The 22,608-nt window shown below is 28.5% G+C and overlaps 1 protein-coding gene across 2 annotated transcripts in view; it reads left to right on the top strand.

Annotated features, from left to right (window-relative positions):
• Positions 1 to 22,608, top strand: part of LOC105143078 (QRFP-like peptide receptor) — an 89,318-nt gene that overhangs the window by 18,485 nt on the left and 48,225 nt on the right. For both annotated transcript variants that reach the window (XM_011051092.2, XM_087412520.1), the window contains exons 3-4: positions 1,376 to 1,973; positions 4,743 to 4,870. In XM_011051092.2, coding sequence (XP_011049394.1) covers positions 1,772 to 1,973; positions 4,743 to 4,870 — 330 coding nt within the window. In that variant the 5' untranslated portion in view covers positions 1,376 to 1,771. The remainder of the gene's footprint in view (positions 1 to 1,375; positions 1,974 to 4,742; positions 4,871 to 22,608) is intronic.

The raw sequence follows: 22,608 nt of genomic DNA, 5'->3' as shown, positions 1-22,608 counted from the left end.
TTCTCTCAATTTCGATTTTATTTATTCCACTGTCTACGGAATAAATTTCTTTTCCTCGAAGTGTACTTTCGATGTTAATGTTGCAGATACGCATTTCTGTCTCGGAAAATTTATGCGCATAAATCATATGTGATGCGTTTTAGTGGCTGCATCTCGCTGCATTATGACGAATGGCATATGTCGATTATTGATCGGAAAACGATTGTTGGTTCGCCTGCGTGCGAAACGCGACACGTTTACAACCTAAAGTGGTTCTACAGTAAATCGAGTTGGCATAGAAATTTTAATTTTTTAATATAATGAAATTGAAGTACCAAATTTGACGTGTGCAAAATTCTAGGGTAGGTTCGACGAAATAAGAGAGAAAAAATGTTGAAAATGTAACTTTTAATGTATAATCTAATGATAAAGGCCTTTTTTGATTAATTGCATACAATTATCATAGATTTCTTTAAAAAAGAGAGATTATGATAGTTAAAGAAATTACGATTGTAGTGGTACAAAAAAGTAATACATCATCGATCATTTTGGAAAGATATTTAATGTTGAAATGGTGAGATATCGAATTTTTACAAGAACAAATTGTACAAGAAATCAACTTCTTTTTTTCATTAATTTTGCACACTAAATGTTGTCTATTTCATACTATTTTATTAAAATATACACATACCTATAAGTTTTAATATTTTATCCAAATTCTGCAAATATTTGTGATTTTGGGTAGGCACTTGATGAGACACCACAAATTTTCGGCACTTTACTGTAGAACTATCTTAAGGTAGAGCTGTCAGGCTCTTAGTTCCCGTATATGTCAAACTAAAGTTGATGTTTCATTAAAGAGATCGTTTGTTGTAGATAACGCTGCGTCGATAGACAGAACGAATAATTTCTGGGAACACAATTGCCGCTGATCTTTGTGGATAGCGCCCTTCTTCGAATATAAAGTACCTCTGGCACAAAGCTTCCTTTAGAAGTTATGAATGCGACCTGCATTAAATTATAGCAATTATAGCATTATACAATTAGACGTTTACGTCAAATTCATTCTCTTAAGGTTTCCCGATTCTCGAAAATTAAACAAAAGAAATTTTGCATTTTATATACTTCTTTCAATATTCTTTAATTAATTTCTTTTTCAATTTTTCAATAATTATATAGAATATTTTTTCACATGCCTCTCTCTCTATTTTTTTGATAGACTTAATATTCTTTATTTCCTGAGTTTATAATAAATATTTCAAATAATAAAATGATTATCTTGTGATGAATTCTATTGATAGATAAAATATGCTTGTCAATTTGTGGCAGTTTTATACGAACGTATTTTATTAAATAAAATATCGCAGGCTGATAGTTTTTCTTTGCTTTTTTTCAGTGACGACGAATCACGCTAGGATGAAAACAAGGAAACTCAATTTGTGTGGATACCTGGACAGTACCGGAATTAGCGAAATGCTCCATGAAAGCTCGGTCGTGTGTAAAACTTAGGGTTGCCATGTGTCCTACTTCTCGTTGAGCAGTCTAATAACTGCATGTATAACTGTTATGTAACTACATTTAAATGCCCTTTGAAAACAAAATTTTTAAATCCAAATTTACATAGAAATATGCAAAAAACGCCGATAAATATCAAATAAAAATAGATTCTTTTACATGTCTTCTTTCTCTTAATTACGTATACATATTTCCATGCATTGTCTTTAAAAATGATGGCAACCCTAGTAAGACATGAAGCCGCGTGGCAATAATATATGTTTAGGAGTAACGATACATGATTTCGATAAAAATGGTTCTCGATAATCTCACTGTGATGTCGGCCATTGACGAGTTGGTGGACGACGTTCAATCGAACAGCACCAACGTGACGGATTTTCCTGATTACGATATCAATGATTCCTTCAATCACTTTGAATGGGCGGAATTGGCTCCTGTTTTGGTCGTCTACACCTTGACGTTCTTTCTCGGATTAATCGGTAAGTTTAATATTTTCGTGCTTTTGTATATATATATAAGTCAATAAATCAAATATAATAAATACGTATACAAACATTTTTAATATCAACACATTTTACATAGAATCGATCAACGTATCGTAATCGAAGTTTATAGTATTTAGTAAAATTATTAAAAGTCAACGAGAATATTTTAAATAAATTGAACAATATGCGTGTGAAATAGAGATATACATAGATATATATTTTTCTGTTTTAAAGAAGTAATGTTTTTATTTGTAAAGAAATAATGATTTTAAAACATCTTAAAATAGATATATTATATTCTAAATTTTTCTCTTAATTCTTATTATTCTTTTACGTTAGATTTTTACATAATCATTTAAGTGTATCATCTTTAATTTGACATCAGAAAATTATATTTAATTTATTGACTTGTCTATAAAATCTATTTTACGTAACTATTTTCCTAAATTAATCGACATAACTAATCATACGAAGTAATTGTAAGTTCAACCGTGTTTTAACAGCTTGATGAATATTAATGTTACATGAATATTAATATGATATAGCTTCTTGTTGCGTTTATTCGATATATAATGTAATTTAGAGTGGTATACACACAGAATTGTACTGTATTATGAATTCTATAACTTTAACACAGCGAAAGCCGTTTATTTTTTAAAGCGTAGATTAATTTCTACTGTACAGTAGAGATTCGAGCAAGCTGCGGCTTCGTTTAAATCTCTATTTCAACAAACTATTTTGACAAACTTTTTAACAATTTTATTTAATTTAACTTATCTCTAAAGTTTTACCGGTGTAATTAGTTTCAGAATTTCAATAAATCAAATAATTTCCAAACTATTGATACTAATGATAAAAAAACTAATGGTAAAAAAATCTAAATGAAATTTTACGATAATTAATTTAACATAATTAATTTAAGTATTAAAATTTTGCAAAAAGTTTTTACTCAAAAAAGTGATCAGTTATAACGAAAATGATCTAAGTACGAAAAATTAGATAAAATAGATAAATTTCTAACAAATATTACGATATGTATTATTGCATCTAATTATATAGATGATAGAGATAGAATTTAGATTTGTGCTATAAATTCTATGCATATGATACATAATTTTCTATCAGATACAAAAAACAGCAATAATTCTAATAGCTGAAGCAGTAAAATATTTTTTTGCGTGTTAATGAAGTACTAAAAAATTTGTGCGAAACATTATAAATACATTTTCAATGTGTGTATATTACACGTGTATATTACAATTATTAATTTATTCTTTTGAAGTCAAACTGCTAAAATTAAAATATTAATTAGTGAATTTAATAATAATTTTGAAACATATTGAAACTTTAATTGTTATGAATCAATTATCGCTATTAAATTAACTTATTATTGCGTCCTTATTAAATTGTTTTTACTCTAGGAAGCGAGAGATGTCGATATATATTTTCGATTAATAAATAATCGTGAAAGAAACATTTGCAGAATCGTTAATTACGCGATATGTCTAAAAAAAAAACAATTGTTGAAATATAAGACATAGCGCTTATATTAACAACAGAGAAACAGAAGATTTTACTCTCTCGCTCGTGATTTACTATATGAACAACAACGTAATGCTATGCTTTACATTAAATCGCACTCGTGTTGCGGTGAGAATTACAGAGTAGTTGCCTTATTTTTCATTATGGAGTATATTACGAAAGAAAAAAAAAATCATCGCATGTTGCTGATGAGACATTCCAGTTCCGCAAAATCGCTAATTGGATGGTAAATAGAAGCGAAGTAATACTCGTAATTCGTCTTAAACAGGCGAATCAGACACGGTGTAGTGAATAGAGTATTTGCGAACGACAAATCCTGTTTCTCACATGGAAACCACAGCAAACGTCTCTTTGCAAAGTGCAGTAGAGCCTAATATGCTCTTAATTATACAGCGTTATGTTATCATAGTCAAGTTACCAGTATAATACAAGTCATTTCGAGTACAAAGTTGTAGGGATCTCGAATCACCAATTCATCAATTCGCACGACCAAACACAGTTTCCTGTATTTCTCGGTTTCCCAAAGTGCGGCAATTGTTTCGTTTGATGTATGGCTATTAATAATTGTTAACAACAATCGGGATTTGAAGTGTGAGATTTGAAGCCGGAATTCATGAAACGCGGTCAATTGGCAGACATGCTTCGATTTTCAGTAATTATGTTATTATAATTTAGAAACAAGAAGAGAGAGACAGATTTTGACAATGACGAAATTTGTTTCAACGTAATCAGTTAATCATAACATTAACATTTCTCTCCACTAAATAGATCGTTAAATAAATAATCGTTAAATAAATAAACACTCGGTGCAAATATATAAATATTTTTTTGACGACGCGATATAAAATAAAGCTTGTTATACAATTATATATACGGTAATTATATAAAATCGATCCCGGAAAATAATTTATTTAAACTCGATTATTTCCCGTAGTAATTAACTTTCACAACATCACCATCGTAAACGACTTTGCAATTATCCGCAAGAGATAATTACAAAATAATGCTCATCTGCGATATTAAATCTATCGACAAATGTAAATTATTGAATGCAATCGCAATATTACTTGATTCTACATTAGCCAGGAAAAATTATTAAGAACTTCAGTTCTTTAATTTCATTTTAAAATATTCCGAAGATTTTCTCCTTCGGAAGTTCTTCTTGGAATCTCTAACAATATCATTGGTTCTTTACGGTCAAGGAATTGTAATTTTTTTCAGGTAACGTCATCATCATTGCTTCGACTCTTTGTCGACTCAGGCCATTGCCGGCGACACCGACGAACGTTTTCTTGGGTGGTCTGGCTACAGCTGATCTTCTGTTAATTATATTCTGCATACCCGTGAAAGTAAGTAATATAGATACACATATACACTTCTCGATCCTAATTGTACACGTCATTGGGATCCCAGAAGCCCCAATGCAATTTGCTAAATGGAGATTTTTTCGTATTCTTAAACTTTTCTTTTTCTTTAAACCTATCTCGGAGCTCCTTAATTCTATCGACTTTTACACGTGGACTTATTCCTTAATCAATTCTCTATCGATTGAAAGAAAATTAATTGAAATATGTCTATTTTTACGAAAGTTACGGTAACAAATATGATGGAGTAACAAATATAGTTAGGGTTAAATCGAATTTAGATCAAGCGAGCGAACAGGAACCAACACGAGCGAACAATTTGCTTCTATAAATACAAATCGTCATCAGAGGTGGTCATTAAATCTTGTTTTCATTCGTGTTTGTTCGCGCTTTCTTGCTCGATCAGACTCATCATGGTGATGAGCACATACAATTTTTGTATGCATATAATTGTTCGTAATGACTTATTTGCATCTCATATTCTTGTCTACATTAATTTATCGCGTTTAAGTCTCGATTTATGTTAGCGACTAGTCGTTCACTGTCATTTATCTTTACTTTCCACTATTATTTATCTTTAGTTTTCTATTCACTGCCTGTGTACGTGCTTTTCGTTTACTGTTGTTTTATATCTGCACGGGATGTAGAAAGAAATATAACCGCAATTGTATTTTACAGTATTTTAATGAAAAGTATTAAGTTGAAAAATTAATTAAATTCTATAATGACAAAATGTCGAGGTACATAATAGATTTCGAGTTAAGACAGTAATTGCACTGTTGATCACATTATTGATTTTCGTAATGCAGATAATAATAATTTTATAATCGCTGATTTTTGTCTTTTGATTTTTTATATTTATATTTATATTTCTTATATTTTTAAATATCGTACAAATATGTATTGATTACTAATAATAAGATTAAATTTTAATATATAATCTCTATTGAAAATTTAAACAGTTATGCTTAATTACACATAATTTTCGCAGAGCAATTTAATCCTTTAATTTAGTTTGTTAAAACTTAAAATCACAATTCTTAGTCTATCGATTCCTCTCGAAACATAAGCAAGAGAAAAAGAATTAGTAGCAAAAAAATTAATTTACATAAAATACTTATTTAATTAAAACAAAAAGTAAATTGTACTCTTCAAACAAATAAGATTTAATATTTCAATATGACATAATTAATCAACTATCCATAAATTTTCAGTAAAGAAAAGACTGGATAATATTACGTATAATCAATATTTGCTAAATAATGTATCAAATTATATATTATATGTGACAAACAAAACGCAAATCAACAATAATCTCTTTGTCTAGTCTAAAACGTGAGAATCGGGATGTTTGGCGTACGCGAAATATTCCATGATACCCTGAATATTTTTCACAGAATTCGATACATTGAATATTTTATGGAAATATTCAAATTAAAGCAATTACGTATGTCCCTTAACGGCGTACAGCGATGCGTAAACAAGGCTGGAATGCCATAACCATAACATGTGTCCGCCCCGCGCTAATCATACAAGGTCGACGCGCTATCATTCAGTCATAGACACTCGATCGAATAAGTAGTGGCGTGAGCTGTTCTGCGTATCTATCATTGCTCGTCGAAACTAATCGGCAAATATTAAAGAGCCTATTCTGTAACTCTTAAGGAGATGCTGGAGTGATTACCTAATTATTACAGTCGTATAAAAATCTTCAGATTGACTGAACAGAATAAAAAATCCTTTTACAGGATTAAAGTAGACGCAAAATTAAGAAGTGGATTTTATATTAAAATCGAAAAAAAAATTAAAAACTTACTTAATTTTTTTCGATTTTAATATAAAGTCCACTGCATCACTTCCTAATTTTGAATCTACTTTAATCCTGTAAAAGGATTTTTTATTTCGTTCAGTCAATTTGGACATTTTTATATAATACAATTGTAATATCGATTATTAAGTCTCCAGCATCCCCTTAATAACTAGCAATTATAATGTTACGCAATGTCGTCACGCAGGTTTCGTACATGCTAAAAAAGATGTGCAACGACACAGTTATAGTCGTCAAGAGTTACAGAATAGACTCTTAATTAAGTCTCGATTTCACAATTTGCGATCAACTTTTTAACCGAGGTACAACTTACTCTTCATCTCTTTCTTCAACTTTAGAATGATAAGACGCCTTCTGGAATTATTATTAGTCGTTCTCGCACGATTTCTCGACTCTCACGATTCCCAATTCGTAAACTCGTCGAGGTTGATTATTAATGTGTTAATATTTTGCGCGATTTATTCGATAGAAATCGAGATGATAAAAAGTGGAAAGTTATTTCAAATTATTACTTTGTAATACTCATTCGCGAGCGAATCTAGTTTTTTTATGACGATAATTAGATACATTAGTTTGGATCTTTCGCGGATTTTATATTCACAATCAAAGGCTCTTTCTTTACAACGATATTTGGATATTATTGTGATTTTCCAAATAATATTAAAAAATTTGTTTTATCAAATTATAATAATAAAATTCGCAAAATTGTTTGATGTATACGAATTAAGAGCGCGGAATAATACGTGAATCGCTTTCCACGTAATTCGAGCAACAGAGGGCTCGCGATATGTTGACCATTTATGAATAATTAATCGAGAATGCATAGAAAATAACGTTTCATATCAACAATTTCACAAGTAATATTTCATAGAAAATATCTCGTAACAATTGACTTTTGCGTGGCGCGCTTTTATTGAAAGTAGCTTGATATTTTATATAAAAGAGCTGCATATTTTATTCATATTTTGATGATTTGCTAAACAGTCGTGATTATCGAGTGGCTCGTAGATTTTCACGATACATTTCTCGCGTTCTCGATAAGAACGAGTGTTTTACGTATTTTATATGAATTACGTGGGTCAAAATTCATTGATGTGATATTCATATAAATATAACGTTGTAACTTCGTTGCAATAAATTTTCTTTAAAATTTGAATATGAATTCTACGTAGATACTGTTACATATTTTTGACTACGTAGACATTTCCGTATAGATTTTAATATATATATAATCCACATACTGATAAAATTTAACGGGGATAAAACTAGAAGATAATAATATGAAATTCATGTGAATAAACTCACATTGATTTTCACTCAATGCAATTTAAGTTGAAATTTTAATATTTTGTTGACATGTCAACTCATGTCACATTATATTTATGTAGACATTATTTCAATGAATTTTTGTTCACTTTGTAAAGTACGTGGGTTTAATGTAGACTCGAATCTGTTCTCATCGGGTTAATCTTGTATTGGAAAGTAATTAAATGTGAGTCGCATGCAGTTATAACGTCAGGCATGAGAAATATCTCGCCTACAGTTGTATTTTAATAATTACCGTAATCAGTATGTGATCGTAAGTTTTCGTGAGTGAGTGTTATGTGAGAAGAGAAAAGAGCAGAAAAAAATAAGTGCGGTGACTAAATCTGAGAGGAGGAGGCATCGGGCGTCGGCGGAGCAACCACAGAGTAAGTAATATTTATGAATAGTAATAACGAATAGTAATAACGAATTCAACGCATTCATAAAGAAACTTGTCACAAGTGTCCAGAAAATCTGAGATTGGACCGATATAAAAAAATACACACTCTAAATTTTTGTGTTTGATAATATATTGTACTTCAAGAAGAATCGATTCTGTTCCAGACAGTTGTGATAGATCCCTTGTCAATGCGCATTAAAATTGTCGTTGACACAAATTGACAAATACAAATTGACATAAAGATGTGCGTTTAATATAAATATATATTACAAATCGATTAACCCGTGAAATTGCCAACATATCTCATTGTGTTGTTAAATAAAATACGTACTTTATATTATAATTCGAAATATATTTTACTTTTACACTCAGATTAAAATTAACAGTGCAACGGTTTTAATACGCACTCCAATGCGTTCAACCGAATTTGCGAAGTTTTAACTTTAAATAAAAATTTGTCTTTTTTGCTTGTGTGTTGAACCTCCCAATTATTTGTTATTTGCAAATAATTTATTTGAGTCATTTATTTTGATATTTTATATATGAGCTAGGAGAAAAAAATTATTTGTAGAATTTTGTAGAAGTTTATACTTTTTTGAATTGTAAAAAGAAAAAAGATTATGCTAAGGAATTAATTGGTTTATAAATTTATTATATATTTATTAAAAGTAAAAGATTTGTGCGCTACACAATGCTTCTTCGAAATCTTATTTTGGATATTACTGTAATCCGATGTACTTAATATTTTATAGATTAACGTAATGTTATAACTCTGCTGCTGTGCATCTTGGTGAGTGCTTCTACAGGATAAGATTTACTGGAAACGTAAAACATCATGAAGATGTACATATTTCAATAAATTTTTTATATGAAATTTTATAAATTTAATATATATTTATATGCACGTCACATAAATAAAAGAAGAATAGAAAATATTTTAGTCGCACGTAATTTATAATCACATGTTACAATCAATTTATTAAATAAGAAACTTTTTCAATAAAACAAATTAATGATTGTTAATTTTATTTATTCTTACTGTGTTTAATCTTTCATATCTACTTACATATTTATTTACAATTTAATTTTGTATTATTTGAAATAAAGCAAAGAAAAACATCAGATTTAAATATTTCATTACAGAATAAAAGAAATGTTTATAACTCGAAAGCTTTTGAGACCTCGACATTTTTATATCGGAATTTTGAACTTTAAATAATCTATAGAATATGCAATTATTATTTATGATGTTACGTCTTATAATTACGTTTATAATTTCAAAATTAGTAATACAATTTCTTAAACATTAACAAATATTTTACATTGATACAGCAGAAAAACAATAAAAATTGATCATTTCTTAATTATATATAATCTTTTCTCAAAATTGCGCAATAAAAACTATACAAATAATATTTATACTAGAAAAAGACTTTGTAACGAATTATCATTATTTTATATTATAGCTGTAATAAACGAATAAGAACGCTGATGAAAATGCAACTCGATGAGATTAAACTTTGTTCTGACAATTACGATAAAATTAATTAAGTAGAATCGACATGCTAATGAGCAGTTATTGCCACATATCTTCCTATATTAGTAATAAATTATTATAGCGGTCTAATGTATTATACGGTCACTGCATCATATTAGTATTTAATGCAAAAACATATCGATGTGTGACAGATTTTTTATTGTTTGATCACTTGATGAACGTAATAAAATAACTGCAGTTTCATTGTTACAGCTACCGTTATTATTATTATTATTAATATATGCGCGGAATTGGCTTTTGTAACCTTACTAATTTCTCCTGCATTGGCATGGAATAATTTACATTGCTTACTTTGAGTAAAATTAACGGTATAATCTAACATACTGAGCAGAAAATGTGTACAAAAATCGAATGCTGTATAACCGTTGATAATCACATTTAATAAATGTTAAAAGTTATTCTTTATCTAATAACGAAAAAATTTTCTCGCTCGCTTCAAACAAAAATGAAAGAATGCGTTTATGAATTTGATTCTACTAATTGTCCTGTTTGCTGAGATACTTTTTAAAATAATTTTAGCTGCCTTTTTATATAAAAGTAGCTAATATTAAAATATAATAATAATAATTATACAATTAAAAAAAATATTTAATCTCAAATTAGAATCTCAAATTTATAGTATTTTATGAAAATGCTTTGAAATATTTATTGCTTATAAAATTGATGATTCCTAACGTCAAATGTAAAATTATACTATCTTATACATTTTTTATTCTTGATTATAAAAACATAATTATTTCGGTTGTTGCAGTTTATTAAAAAGTAGCTAAGTAGTTAAAATTAGACTTTATGTCGTTTTGCATTTTATGACTTTATTTATAGTGTTTGTTTTTTCGAAGACTATCGTTTTAGCATTTTGCAAATGAGAGAGATCCGCAAATTCCTACATATTTTTGACTCAAATGAAAATAGAATCCTATCGGATTCCAAAATTATGTAATCACAACTCAAGAAACGGCTTCGCAGTATGTACATGGAAGCACTTGACGCATCGCTGTTTGTTTATCTTACGCCGTGCTCTCGCATTTTCCCATTTACTCTTTATAAGCTTCCCGTCTTTGATCCTCATTGCCCACTAACTTGTCGATCTTATCTACCAAGTTCAATGAAATTGTGATGGACAGGCAGCGATTTTGCGCTCGTGCACGTAATCATCTACGATAATATAATCTGTGCACGCGCGTGTAAAGAGAGGAAATATGATACACGAGAGAAGAGATAGGATACTTCTATTTTTAAACTTTTCCAAGAAAGCAGAGCGAATTTAAATAGGCAGTTTGTACATAAAAATTGGTTGGTTTTATTTAACTCTCTATTTGTAATCTTTTATCTTGTAATCTGTTTTATTTAATTCTCTATCTGTAATCGGACTTTTTTTGCACACAAGCAGAATCTCTCTTTTACTCTCAAATTTCTTCATTTTTGTTTAAATTTTAATTTTTATTGAATATTGCGTTAAAAATTGTTGGTAATGTAATATAGAAAAAAGATTAAAAAGTAACTAAGTAATCCAGAATTTTTCTACATTTTTTCAAGAACTAGAACAATGAAATAGCTGAGCTTGAGCTGAGCAAAAAAGAATCTAAATTGCAAACGAAGAGAATAAAAATATGATTGCAGACAAAGGATTAATTGTTTAGAAAAATAAAGCGAAAATGAAATTTTTACTTCTACATGCATATTGTTTAGTTAAGGAAAATCTTATCATACAAGTAAAAATCAATTTAGTATGAGAAACGCCAGTTATGATCAAATTGAAAAGTTAGAATTACATTTATATATATATATATAAGTTTATATATATATATATTTAAGTAATTTTATGTTTGATAATATATGATAATATATGATAATATATGATAATATATGATTCTCACTGATGATTCTCGATTTGGAGCATGAAATAATAATATTTTCCTCTCCAAATCAGTTTGAGATAAAAATTATTTAAATACATATGCGTAGATGTATGTAATAAATTATTCCAACATCTAACTTTGACCATAACTGATGTTTGTCGTACTTAATTGATTTATTTATATAATCGAATCTGTATTCTAATATTAACAAGTAAAAATCTTTTTTTTATAGAAAAACATTTTAAAAACATTTTTTTTAGAAACGTTCGAATGAAATTCTATTTGGAAACGTAATTATTATGCATTATATTCAAATAATTAATTGTTATTTTATGCCTCTCAACTTATTTACATATATTCAATCAAAAAATATAAAGATAAAATATCCGTCACGTATATTCTATAAATTTTTGTAATTATGCTAAATACTTCCAAGCCAATCTAATAAGGTTTTATATCGCGTATAATTTATGATTTTTTGATTGTGAGAGCGATTAATTTGCGAGAAGAAAACTCGCGGGCTGTATCTTAACATGTCTCGCAAAAAGGAGAAGATAAATTTGCTGAGTTCTGCATTTCATTGTTAATCATTTGTCATTTACTTAAGTACTTACGCATATACATTGATATGTCGCGGCTTTTTCTATGCGTAAAACGATCGTTATTGGCGAGAAATAAAACGAAACGAGCGATTGTTGGAACGCCTATCGCGAAATCGGGAAACTCGTGTTGCTTCGTAATAACAACAATGTAACCTTTAAAACCAATCTGCGTCTACAATTCAAGTTAATTAACCTTGGGTTAACTATTCCGTAGTTTCTTTTAGATTGCAGTTTCTCTATTTGCAATACTAATAAATTGAGTTATCGAGAGTTGCCATTAATCAACTGTAGCTTAAATATAAGATGTTGCGCGAAATATGAAACTGAACGGGAAAAGTGGGATACTCGGCGCAAATTGTATATTTCCAAAGTTTTCCAATTTTATTAGTAAAGATAAAGTTAAATGGAATAATATATATAAATACGTTTAACGAATATAATGCTGTTAGAAACATTACTAAGAATTTGATGTTTTACCTGTCATCATGATTTTATCGTTTATTCGTTTTATCAATTGTATATTATCACTAAATTGTCACTTTTGTCAAAATAAATCTTACATTTAATCTTAAGGTGCCTCCAGACGATTTGACCAACATAAGCCAACTTTGCACACATTCATTAAATTGCTCTACATTCATGGATAATTATGCATTATCAGTCATGTGTTTGTATGTGTACAATATTTGACAATTTAGCGTACATTGGCTATATCGTCTGAAGACATCTCTAGAAATTAATAACACATGATTTGATACTTTTCAATTTGCTTTCATTCTTAGATATATATACGCAAATAATTTTAAAAATTTTCATTCAGTCCTGGCTTTTAATATTTCAAGTGACCTAAAATTTCCATTATATTTACAAATGATTTGATGGTCAGAGAGTCTATCCTTTACTATTATCTTAAAAATAAGTTTGTTCTCAAATGTATTCTTACGATTTTGATTATCCAATATCGCATATTTTATTTTTAAAATATGATGAATTATAATTAAATAAATTTACTTTCTCAAAATTCTGCACGAGTTTGACGTACTTGTCCCTTGATTGTTGGCTAAGCAATATTAAAGTAAAAAAATGCAAGTGCGATTCTTTGGGCCAATTTGCTTTGATAAAGTAAAAAGATGTTTTCCTGCACGCCTACATGTTCAGAAAATAAAAATAAAGGAAAGTCGTATATACATATTTTCCACAGCGAGGTCTCTTTTTTTGGAAAACATGTTGAAAACACAGTGAAAAATAATGTATATGGAATGTGGTGTATACACACACACATATTAGGTGTTGGAATTAATTCGTAGCGTTTTTTAATGAAAGAATGTTATTTATTTCACATGAGCATTAAAAAATACATTAATGAAAGTACTTCCCATCACTTGTAAAACGCTACGAATTAATTCCAACACCTAATATATATATATATATATATATATATATATACATACATACATGCATACATGCATGCGTCAATTTTGCACTGTATATAAAATCGTATATAAAGCACGTTGTAAATTATTTCGAGTAACAGCCAAATTTTATTGCAGCTTCGTTTGTTTTTTAATTCTTAGCTGAGTCATCGAATGGAAGTGAGAATTTGCTCGGAAAAAAAGTGATGGAACGACATATGGTGGTATGTTTGATATCTACAGTTAAATTCTTATTTTACTTTTGTGCTCGCGCACGGTCAAGAGGAAAAGATTTAACTTTTCTACATGGCTTTTACGTAAGCTCTCGATAAAAGAGATATGGCCCTGGCATAGAGGTGTGGTATAACGAAGATTGACGTTCCATCGTGGAATCATCAATTTTGGTTTAGTTTTACCTTCCGGCCATTTTCCCGGTACGTCAATGGCAGCTCGTTGTTTTCCCTTTGACCCTCTTCCGTATATCTTTAATCTTTCTCCTCCCATTAGAAATTTCTTGCTAAAGTTCAATTATGAGGAAGATTAATATTAGGTTCGATTGGATAATCAAAATCATAAGAATACATTTAGGAACAAACTTATTTTTAAGATAATGGTAAGGAATATACTAAGTCATTTGTAAATATAATTTGGAAATTTTAAGTTACTTGAAATACTAAAAGCCAGGACTGGATGAAGATTTTTAAAATTTTATTTGCGTACAATTGATTCAATAGTTTAAAGAAAATATGAAAACTTGAGAATTTTGAAATTTTAATATTATGTATAATATTTTAACGTTATATTATAACATGTTGCTAAACATTAGTGTTTTAAAGATATATTCTACAATGATATTCAATTTTATGTCTGTAAATTAATATAAGTACCACATAATTTTTTTTAGACTAGAATGTACAATTAAACTTTTAAAATTGTTAAGAATGTTATTATTTTAGACATATACTTGAGATTCCAACGAAATCTAAATGTTGATACAAATGCGCAAATAAATAGTATGGCAACTGTTCTTTTTTGTTTGTATAATTGGATTACATATAGCGTTTGTTTAGATAATATAATCATGAAGTACCATTGTTTATGTCCAACATCTGGTCTACTTAGACTTGCTATAATATTTTACCGAGTCGAGCACCTCTACCAATGAAATGCGATTCTTAACATTTAAATTTATTGGATGATTGCTCGCACTTAACCCCGATACCTTCGCTATGATATACGTGATACTCCGGAAATCACCTATTCGCCGTTGATAGATTGTTTGAGAAGTTTAGGACTCTAGCTTCTTCTTCTCTAGCATGCAAATGTCCTAATTAACATTAATACCTTGGTAATTAAGATTGTAATAGAAATTCAGTCTATGTAAATTCAACTTCGAAGAATTTTGATCTTCGAAAAATTAATTATCTTAAAAAATCTTGCAAATTAAAAATATTTTTTAATGTTATATGTTAAACAATTTTATACAAAGATTTTATAATATTAAAATAAAAGTTTTTTTAGTTTATATTGTCGAAAAAAGCACTCGACTTTTTAATATTAAATAAATAAATATACGAATGTATGAAAAAGATTAATTTGTCCTTAATTATATACACACTAAAAATTTGTGATCAATTTTTGATAGAATTAGCATTCAAATCTGTTATTGTGTTGCATCTATGTTTTCAAGCAAGATATGAAAACTATAAGATAAATCGATATTACTTGCATGTCAGATGGAATATCAGATTAGAACATTTTGACATCTATTAGATCCATTTAATGTCTCTCGACGCTTTGGTAACATCTCGGTGGGTCGGGTATCAACATTGACGTTAGTAACGTCAATGTATTAGAGTGATATGAATTTAATGTCTGCTAGAATATTGGTAATCAATGTTATTAAACCGCTCATTACCAATATAGGCAGCAGCAAGATGATTTTATTTTTATATAATTTTAATTATTTCAGAATATTTCTCATATTATTAAAAAATTGGAATGGGAAAAATATTTTAATCGTGCACATTCTTGCATATGATAAAGATAAAGAGATACGATGGGGTTTAGCGAAATAAATTCTCTAAATTTTAAGTATTTCATGCTGTAATTATTAATTTCGTGAAAAAATTTGTAAAAAGTAATTCTATAACAATTTATTTATATGCACGATTTCCTGCATACTTATAAAATATGCAGGAATAATTATTTTTATTAACATTTTAGATATAACAAAAACTTCAGAGATAATCTGTCAATTATTTTATCTCTGAAGTTTCTGTTATTTGAAATGTTAATAAAAATGATTATTCCTGCATATTTTACATCAGAAATCGTGCATATAAATATTAATCTTGATTCGATTTAGAGTTATTTTTTATGGATTTTACTTGCATTAGTTTTACCTACATTTTGCAAAAATCGATACACATCACCGACTGAGAGTTATTATTGCGAACATTTTTTTCGAATTGGAAGATTGATCATATATTTTTGAAAAATACATAGTAAAATGATGAAAATAATAAAACATTCTCTTGATGCCAATTAATAGTTTTCAATCGATAGGTAGTCAATAGGTGTTGGCAGAGAAAAGTTTATTAATAGATTTCTGTATTAAGAGTTGCTATCGAATGCAATATGGAGTTTGTATAGATTAAACATTGAAATATCAAATTTGATATTGAAATTAAATACAAATACATCTAATAAATTGGATCTAGTAAATTGGATGTATTTAAAATAAAATTTTATTAATTTTTTTAATAAAATGAAGTGGTCGATTAGAATTACTACACAAAATAGATCATTATTCATAAAACATTTTTAATGTAGATATAATCTTGATATTAATTAAGGATCTACAATTACATTTATGGACATGCTGTTTTAATCCACCTAAATTTAAAATTAATGATTTGATTATTGTCATAAAATTCGCGCTATGTATTATAAAGATTATAAATATTGCATGTAAAAGTTTGTAGGATAGAGAATTAAGAGAAAAAATAATTTTAATTATTTTTGCGCTATTTCTTTGTCAAGAAACGTAACTAATTTCTTCTTTAACTAATATCAGCATTATATGATTCGTTACTTCCTAGAAGCTCCAACTCATAATGCGATAATCTAATTAAAAACGAATGTTTTAACGCGTCTCACGCGCTCCGAGTTTTCCAATTAATTGAATATCCGGGTTATTACTGATGGGTATGAGTATCCATGACCTTCATGAATATGAGTCAGTTGCGGTTACATCTGTTAAAACAGTTGGAAGAGTGTTATCTGTTGCATTTTTTATCATGTTATCTGTGATTTAGCAGCGTAACATATGACAATTGATAACCATATTACGCTAATAATAATACAATAATTTAATAATAAAATTAATTAAACAACATATATATATATATAAGGAAGCATTACGTCTGATTGTTTTTAATGGCAAGTTTCTTAATCAGTTTTGTGTCGAAATTTTGTTGAGACATTCGTGTTTTGTTTTTTCTTTTAATTTTTAAGCTCAAGGTTTTAAGCAACTTGAATTAAAATCTTGTTAAATTATTATAAATTTCTTTTAACTTAAATATTTATTATTTATTTTCTCTTCTTGATTTAATTTCCTAAAAGTCATTGTTTCTCATAATAATTTTTTCAAAAATTATAAGTATTCAGATATTTTCGCTGAAGAAAAATTAGCGAAAGAATCTTGGAAAAATTATTAAAGAACAACGCACAAGAAATGGCATGTTTACATAAATAATTTGAATCGCTTCGTATTTCATGTGCATGTATTTAGGACTTCAGAGGAAACTGCTGTTTCGTATTTTGATTCCGATGAGAGTATACTGATTTCTATTTAAATGGAAATGTACCGGTTCGTGATACAGGATAGTTCCTTTGATCATATCTTAGGTTAGTTTAAACTCCGGAAACTATTCGTAAACAGAGTGCAAACTAAACAGAGTATGAAATACATAACATTTCTGGTTTGCCGCGCTCGCAGAGATCGCATCTATTCATTTGTACGTGATAATATGTTATGCTGCGCAATGGTCGATTATCCTACGTAACATGAGATATTCGTGACGAATTTATGGTCAGTGTCCTTTGCTGTCGTGCAAATGAACGTATAATGTATGTACAGGGCAACCACTCGATTTCACTTCGCGCGCTGTTGCTCAATGAACACGTGCACCTGTTGCACGTGCATAAAGTCACTTCTTCTTGGACTGCATGTACATCGCAATATTTTATTGAATTTAATTTTAATTAAAATTCAATTATACAGGGCGTTGACTAGTGATTACTTTAGATTGATGCAAAAAATAAAGTGAATTAATTAAAATTAAATTAATTTTTTAAATATATGTCATAAAAATAAAATGATTGCCTTCAACAATGTATTTCTCCTATTGAGAGAAATATTTGAAATTTATTTCTATGTACTTACATTTATCGTATTTGAATATATGCATAAATTGTAAGATAAACAATATGAAATAAGACAATTTAAAAAAATTTTATGTTTTTATAATATATGGCATGTATAATTTGATAGTAATTGTGTTTTGAAAGACAATCCATAATTTAATAATAACAATTTTCATAATCACTAAAAAAATATATTGTGTTCGTGTGATATGTATGTCACATTCGATATTATTCTCAATTGGAAGGGGGGAAGGGATTTAATTGTTTCAATTATATTCCGTAAGACGCACGTAAACTTTCGATACATTTATTATTAAGAATCAAAACTCATTTTTGGGAGGAAATTGAAATTGTTATTGATTGAAGAATTTGTCCGGCTGACTATATTTATGTCTTTACTACTGTAATTTTTTGTGCTCGCGTGACTCATTAATTTATCTTAATGATTTATACTCAATGAGCTGGTATTATTTAGTTTCTATTTATGATTTTATTTTTTTTGTGGGACAGTTTTTTCTGCACTTTTTTTTACACGTTCATCTATTATTCTATTTATAGTTTCTGAGATAATGAGTTATATAATATAAATTTTGCATTACGATATATTGACTTACTTTTATTATCTATTTTGAACTACACTAACACGTTATATATTTATTCATAACGGATAATTAACGAAATATTTGTATAATGATTAATTTAATTAAATTTATTTTTAATTAATTTTTAATTTGGGATTATTTTATTGGCTGAGGTAACTTCTGTAGACTTGCAGACATTTTGCACGCGTATGAAACTTCGATCATTTAGCTATACATGATTCTTTTTTTAGCCAATCATCTTCTAATAGATCTAATACGAATTAATGGATATTCGAGTGGTACTTGTAAATTTCGTTATAAAATCACTAGGAGTATGCGAGATCGATAAGCGAATATTTCTAGGTCGAGTTATCTCACGTTCCTGCTTTAAGTGCATTTCACGACGGGATATGAGCAGACAAATCGAGTTATAGCATGTTGCATAATTCACAACGACAACGATTGTCTGTTAAAATTGCGAGAAAAGAGACATTGTTAAATTTATAATATCAAATTATACTGAATTTGAGTTATTTTTAATTATTTTTATAGGTCGCTACTATTCCTATCTATATATCATTAATATATCGTTAATTTGATTAAAACACAATGGAGTTAAACAATTTAACTCAAGAAAATGTATTCAATTTGACTTATATTTACTAAGTGCACATAAGTTAATATGGACGATGAAACTAATCACAGAAACGGATTGATTTTCATTTTGACACGAGCTTTTGATAGAAGCTAAAAATAACAAAATGTTATTTAACAGAAGAAGTTTGATTACCATCTTTTGATATTTAACAGAACATGGTCTTATGAAAACTATAAAACGTAACGTACAAATTTGAGAGCACGGTTTCTTGTTAGTACTCCTCGAGTTGTATTAATATGTGTAATTTGAAAACAACATTCTAACAATTGCCAGTTTTGATAGACTTTAAATGTACATCATGACACTTGGAAGATAGTATGCCGTTGATTTATCAATTTCAGCAACATTTCTCATTAGTTCCAGTAAAATTCTATGCTCTACAATTATTTTTAAACGGAGTTTCAGCTTCTATTTCTTCAATTTTGTTTTTTTTTTTAGTTAGTAAAAATGCGGAACATTTTTTATTTCTATAACTGTAGAACTAATATTTATATAAAAAAATGCTACTGTCATTATTTTTTTAATATTAATAGAATGCCGTTCTAACTTTACGGATATCTAAAAGTAGGATCTGTTAAAGTCAGCATGCCACTTTTTATTATGTAATATAATATATTTATATAATATAAAAACGTAACAGTTCCAGTAATACTCTTTTTTCACGGTTCTACAATTCAAATTATCAAAATGAAAAGAAGTTTTTATACCAAAAAATCAAAACTGAAAATATGGTGTGCGCTAACTTCGCGCATTTAACACATTTTCGCTCTAAAGTAAAGAAAAATAAGTACGAGAAATATGAGAAAAAGAAAAATATTTTTATTTTTCGTTACAGTTATTTTCACGCATTTACATGTATATTTTACCATAAAAGATGATTACTTTTTTAGATAAACAATGTGTGCTTGACTTCATATACCTGCGTACATAAAATTTTTTATAAACTGGAGTAATCTCCCATGACATTATGTAGTGCATTGGTATTTAATTATTTTTTCTAAAAACAAACTACCTATCGTGATTATTTTGCGTTGGCCATCTCGTCACTTTTGCAAACATGAAAAATTGAAATGCCATAAATATTTTTCTTGGACGATGGAAAAACATTGGTTCGTTAACAACCAATCCCGTACTCATCTCTTGATAAAACGTTATAACACGCAAGTGCGTTTTCGATCGTTTTCTCAATCACGAGCATTGAGTGACGAATTTTGACATAACGAAGCTTTTTGAGCGATTGAAACGAGAATAACCGCATTCGCTTTTGAAGCACATTTCTGCCTGAAGGGGTAAAGGGAATTTTTAAACGCAAACGTTATTAGATACGGAGATAGATAAACGATTTGTAAACCGCGCTACGAGGATGCGAACCAGAAAGAGAGAAATCCTTCATATTTAGTAGCTCGGAAAAGTATCATTTTAATATTTATTTCCAATATTTTTGTTCATAAAGTGCAAATTTTACAGAATAAATTGTAACGTCCACTTTCTCATACAAATTCCAAAGCAGTCTGTGTATAAATCATTCATTTCACTTGAATAGTTTAAAGATTTTCAAAGATTTTGTAAATTGAATAATTTATAAAAATATATAATATGATATTTCATTGACATCAATTTCGTCTCTTCTTTAAAATTTTTATTTTGATCTCTTTTTCATTTTATTTTAATTTTATTTTAATGAAAGTTGCGTTAACAAGAAACGCAATTACGTATAATAATTGTTACGTATAAAAATTAGTATAATAATTTTTAGATAATTGCGGAGCACTTCGATATTATTCTTTGAAAAAGCCATTCGTAATTACTTTAATTAGCTTAATCTCATTTGCATTATTACTTCTGTTAAATAATAGAATCATCTATATAGAAACTATTTTTATCAATGGTAACGGTAGCAGACAGAATTGTTTACTAAAATTTTTCCATTCCTTTCTCGCATTTCACTCCACTTGCTAATATTGCTTTTTCCTTACCGTGTTTTACCTCATTGCAATCGGACTTTGCTTTAATGGATTCTTAATTTAACTGCCAAGATATTTATTATTGAAATGAGAGAGTAGATGTGTTGCGATCTATTTCATTTTTAGCAAGATTATTACAATCATATTTCTCGGAAACTCTCTTTCTCCGTTTATAACAGTATTTTACTTAATATCAATATTTATTTATTGATATTAACTTGTTATATTTACATACAACGTTCATGGTATATTTTTGTAATTTTGTTAAAAGAATGAAAATGCTACGTTAAATGTATCTTGTTTTCTTTTGCGACATATCTTTACTCTTTTATTTTACATCTGTCAGCCACTTGGTCAGGTTTTTAACTGAATTGGATTTTATTCTCTTGGTCGAGATACCAAGTAGTATACTCGTGCATTTGTGAGGGTGGATCGCAGCTTATTTCGTATGTGACATGCAGTCTCACCCCTCCGGCGTGTCAACCAATCTGGAATACATCGTGAATGATGCAGCACACGACAACATATTATAGCACGATTGTTTGCTGATGAATCTCTCGTGCAGTGATAAATTCTGATCGGTCTATCTTCGCATTATACTCGGAACAATGCGTTCTAATTTATTTGCCGCACTCTTGATCGCGTTAAGATTTTTTTTTTCTTTTGTCCTTTTTCTATTGAAGTGTATTCGGGAATTCAGCGTTAATTTTGAGTTCTCGTAAGTACCTGCTATCATATTTTTCTATTTACGTTTTACTTTACAAAAGTACTTAGAAAATAGGAAAAATAGAAGGAGAATGATTTAAGCAGATTTCCAGAAATATTTTTCTACATTTTACTTTACGGAAATACTCGTGGAAAAATATTCCTGGAAATCTATAACTCTTCTTAATTCTTAATACACACAATGTATCTTGCGCATTTCTTTTCTTTGAAATACAATACCAGAAGCACCGAGTTTTAAATAATGTCTTTATCCTTTCTTTGTCTAAATACATAATCTTATATAAATACTTTCTAAAGATGTTAAAGTATGTAAAAATCATTTGATAATTTTTGTATACTTGTGCAAGTAATGAAAATTAACTCAGGTACGAATAATTTATTGTGTATAATATAGAAAAC

The sequence above is a fragment of the Acromyrmex echinatior genome, chromosome 13 (genome assembly GCF_024713525.1).
Source record: "Acromyrmex echinatior isolate Ae372 chromosome 13, ASM2471352v2, whole genome shotgun sequence".
NCBI classification, from domain to species: domain Eukaryota; kingdom Metazoa; phylum Arthropoda; class Insecta; order Hymenoptera; family Formicidae; genus Acromyrmex; species Acromyrmex echinatior.
The sequence above is the reverse complement of the archived record's forward strand: the minus strand, read 5'-3'. Positions and strand labels throughout refer to the sequence as shown.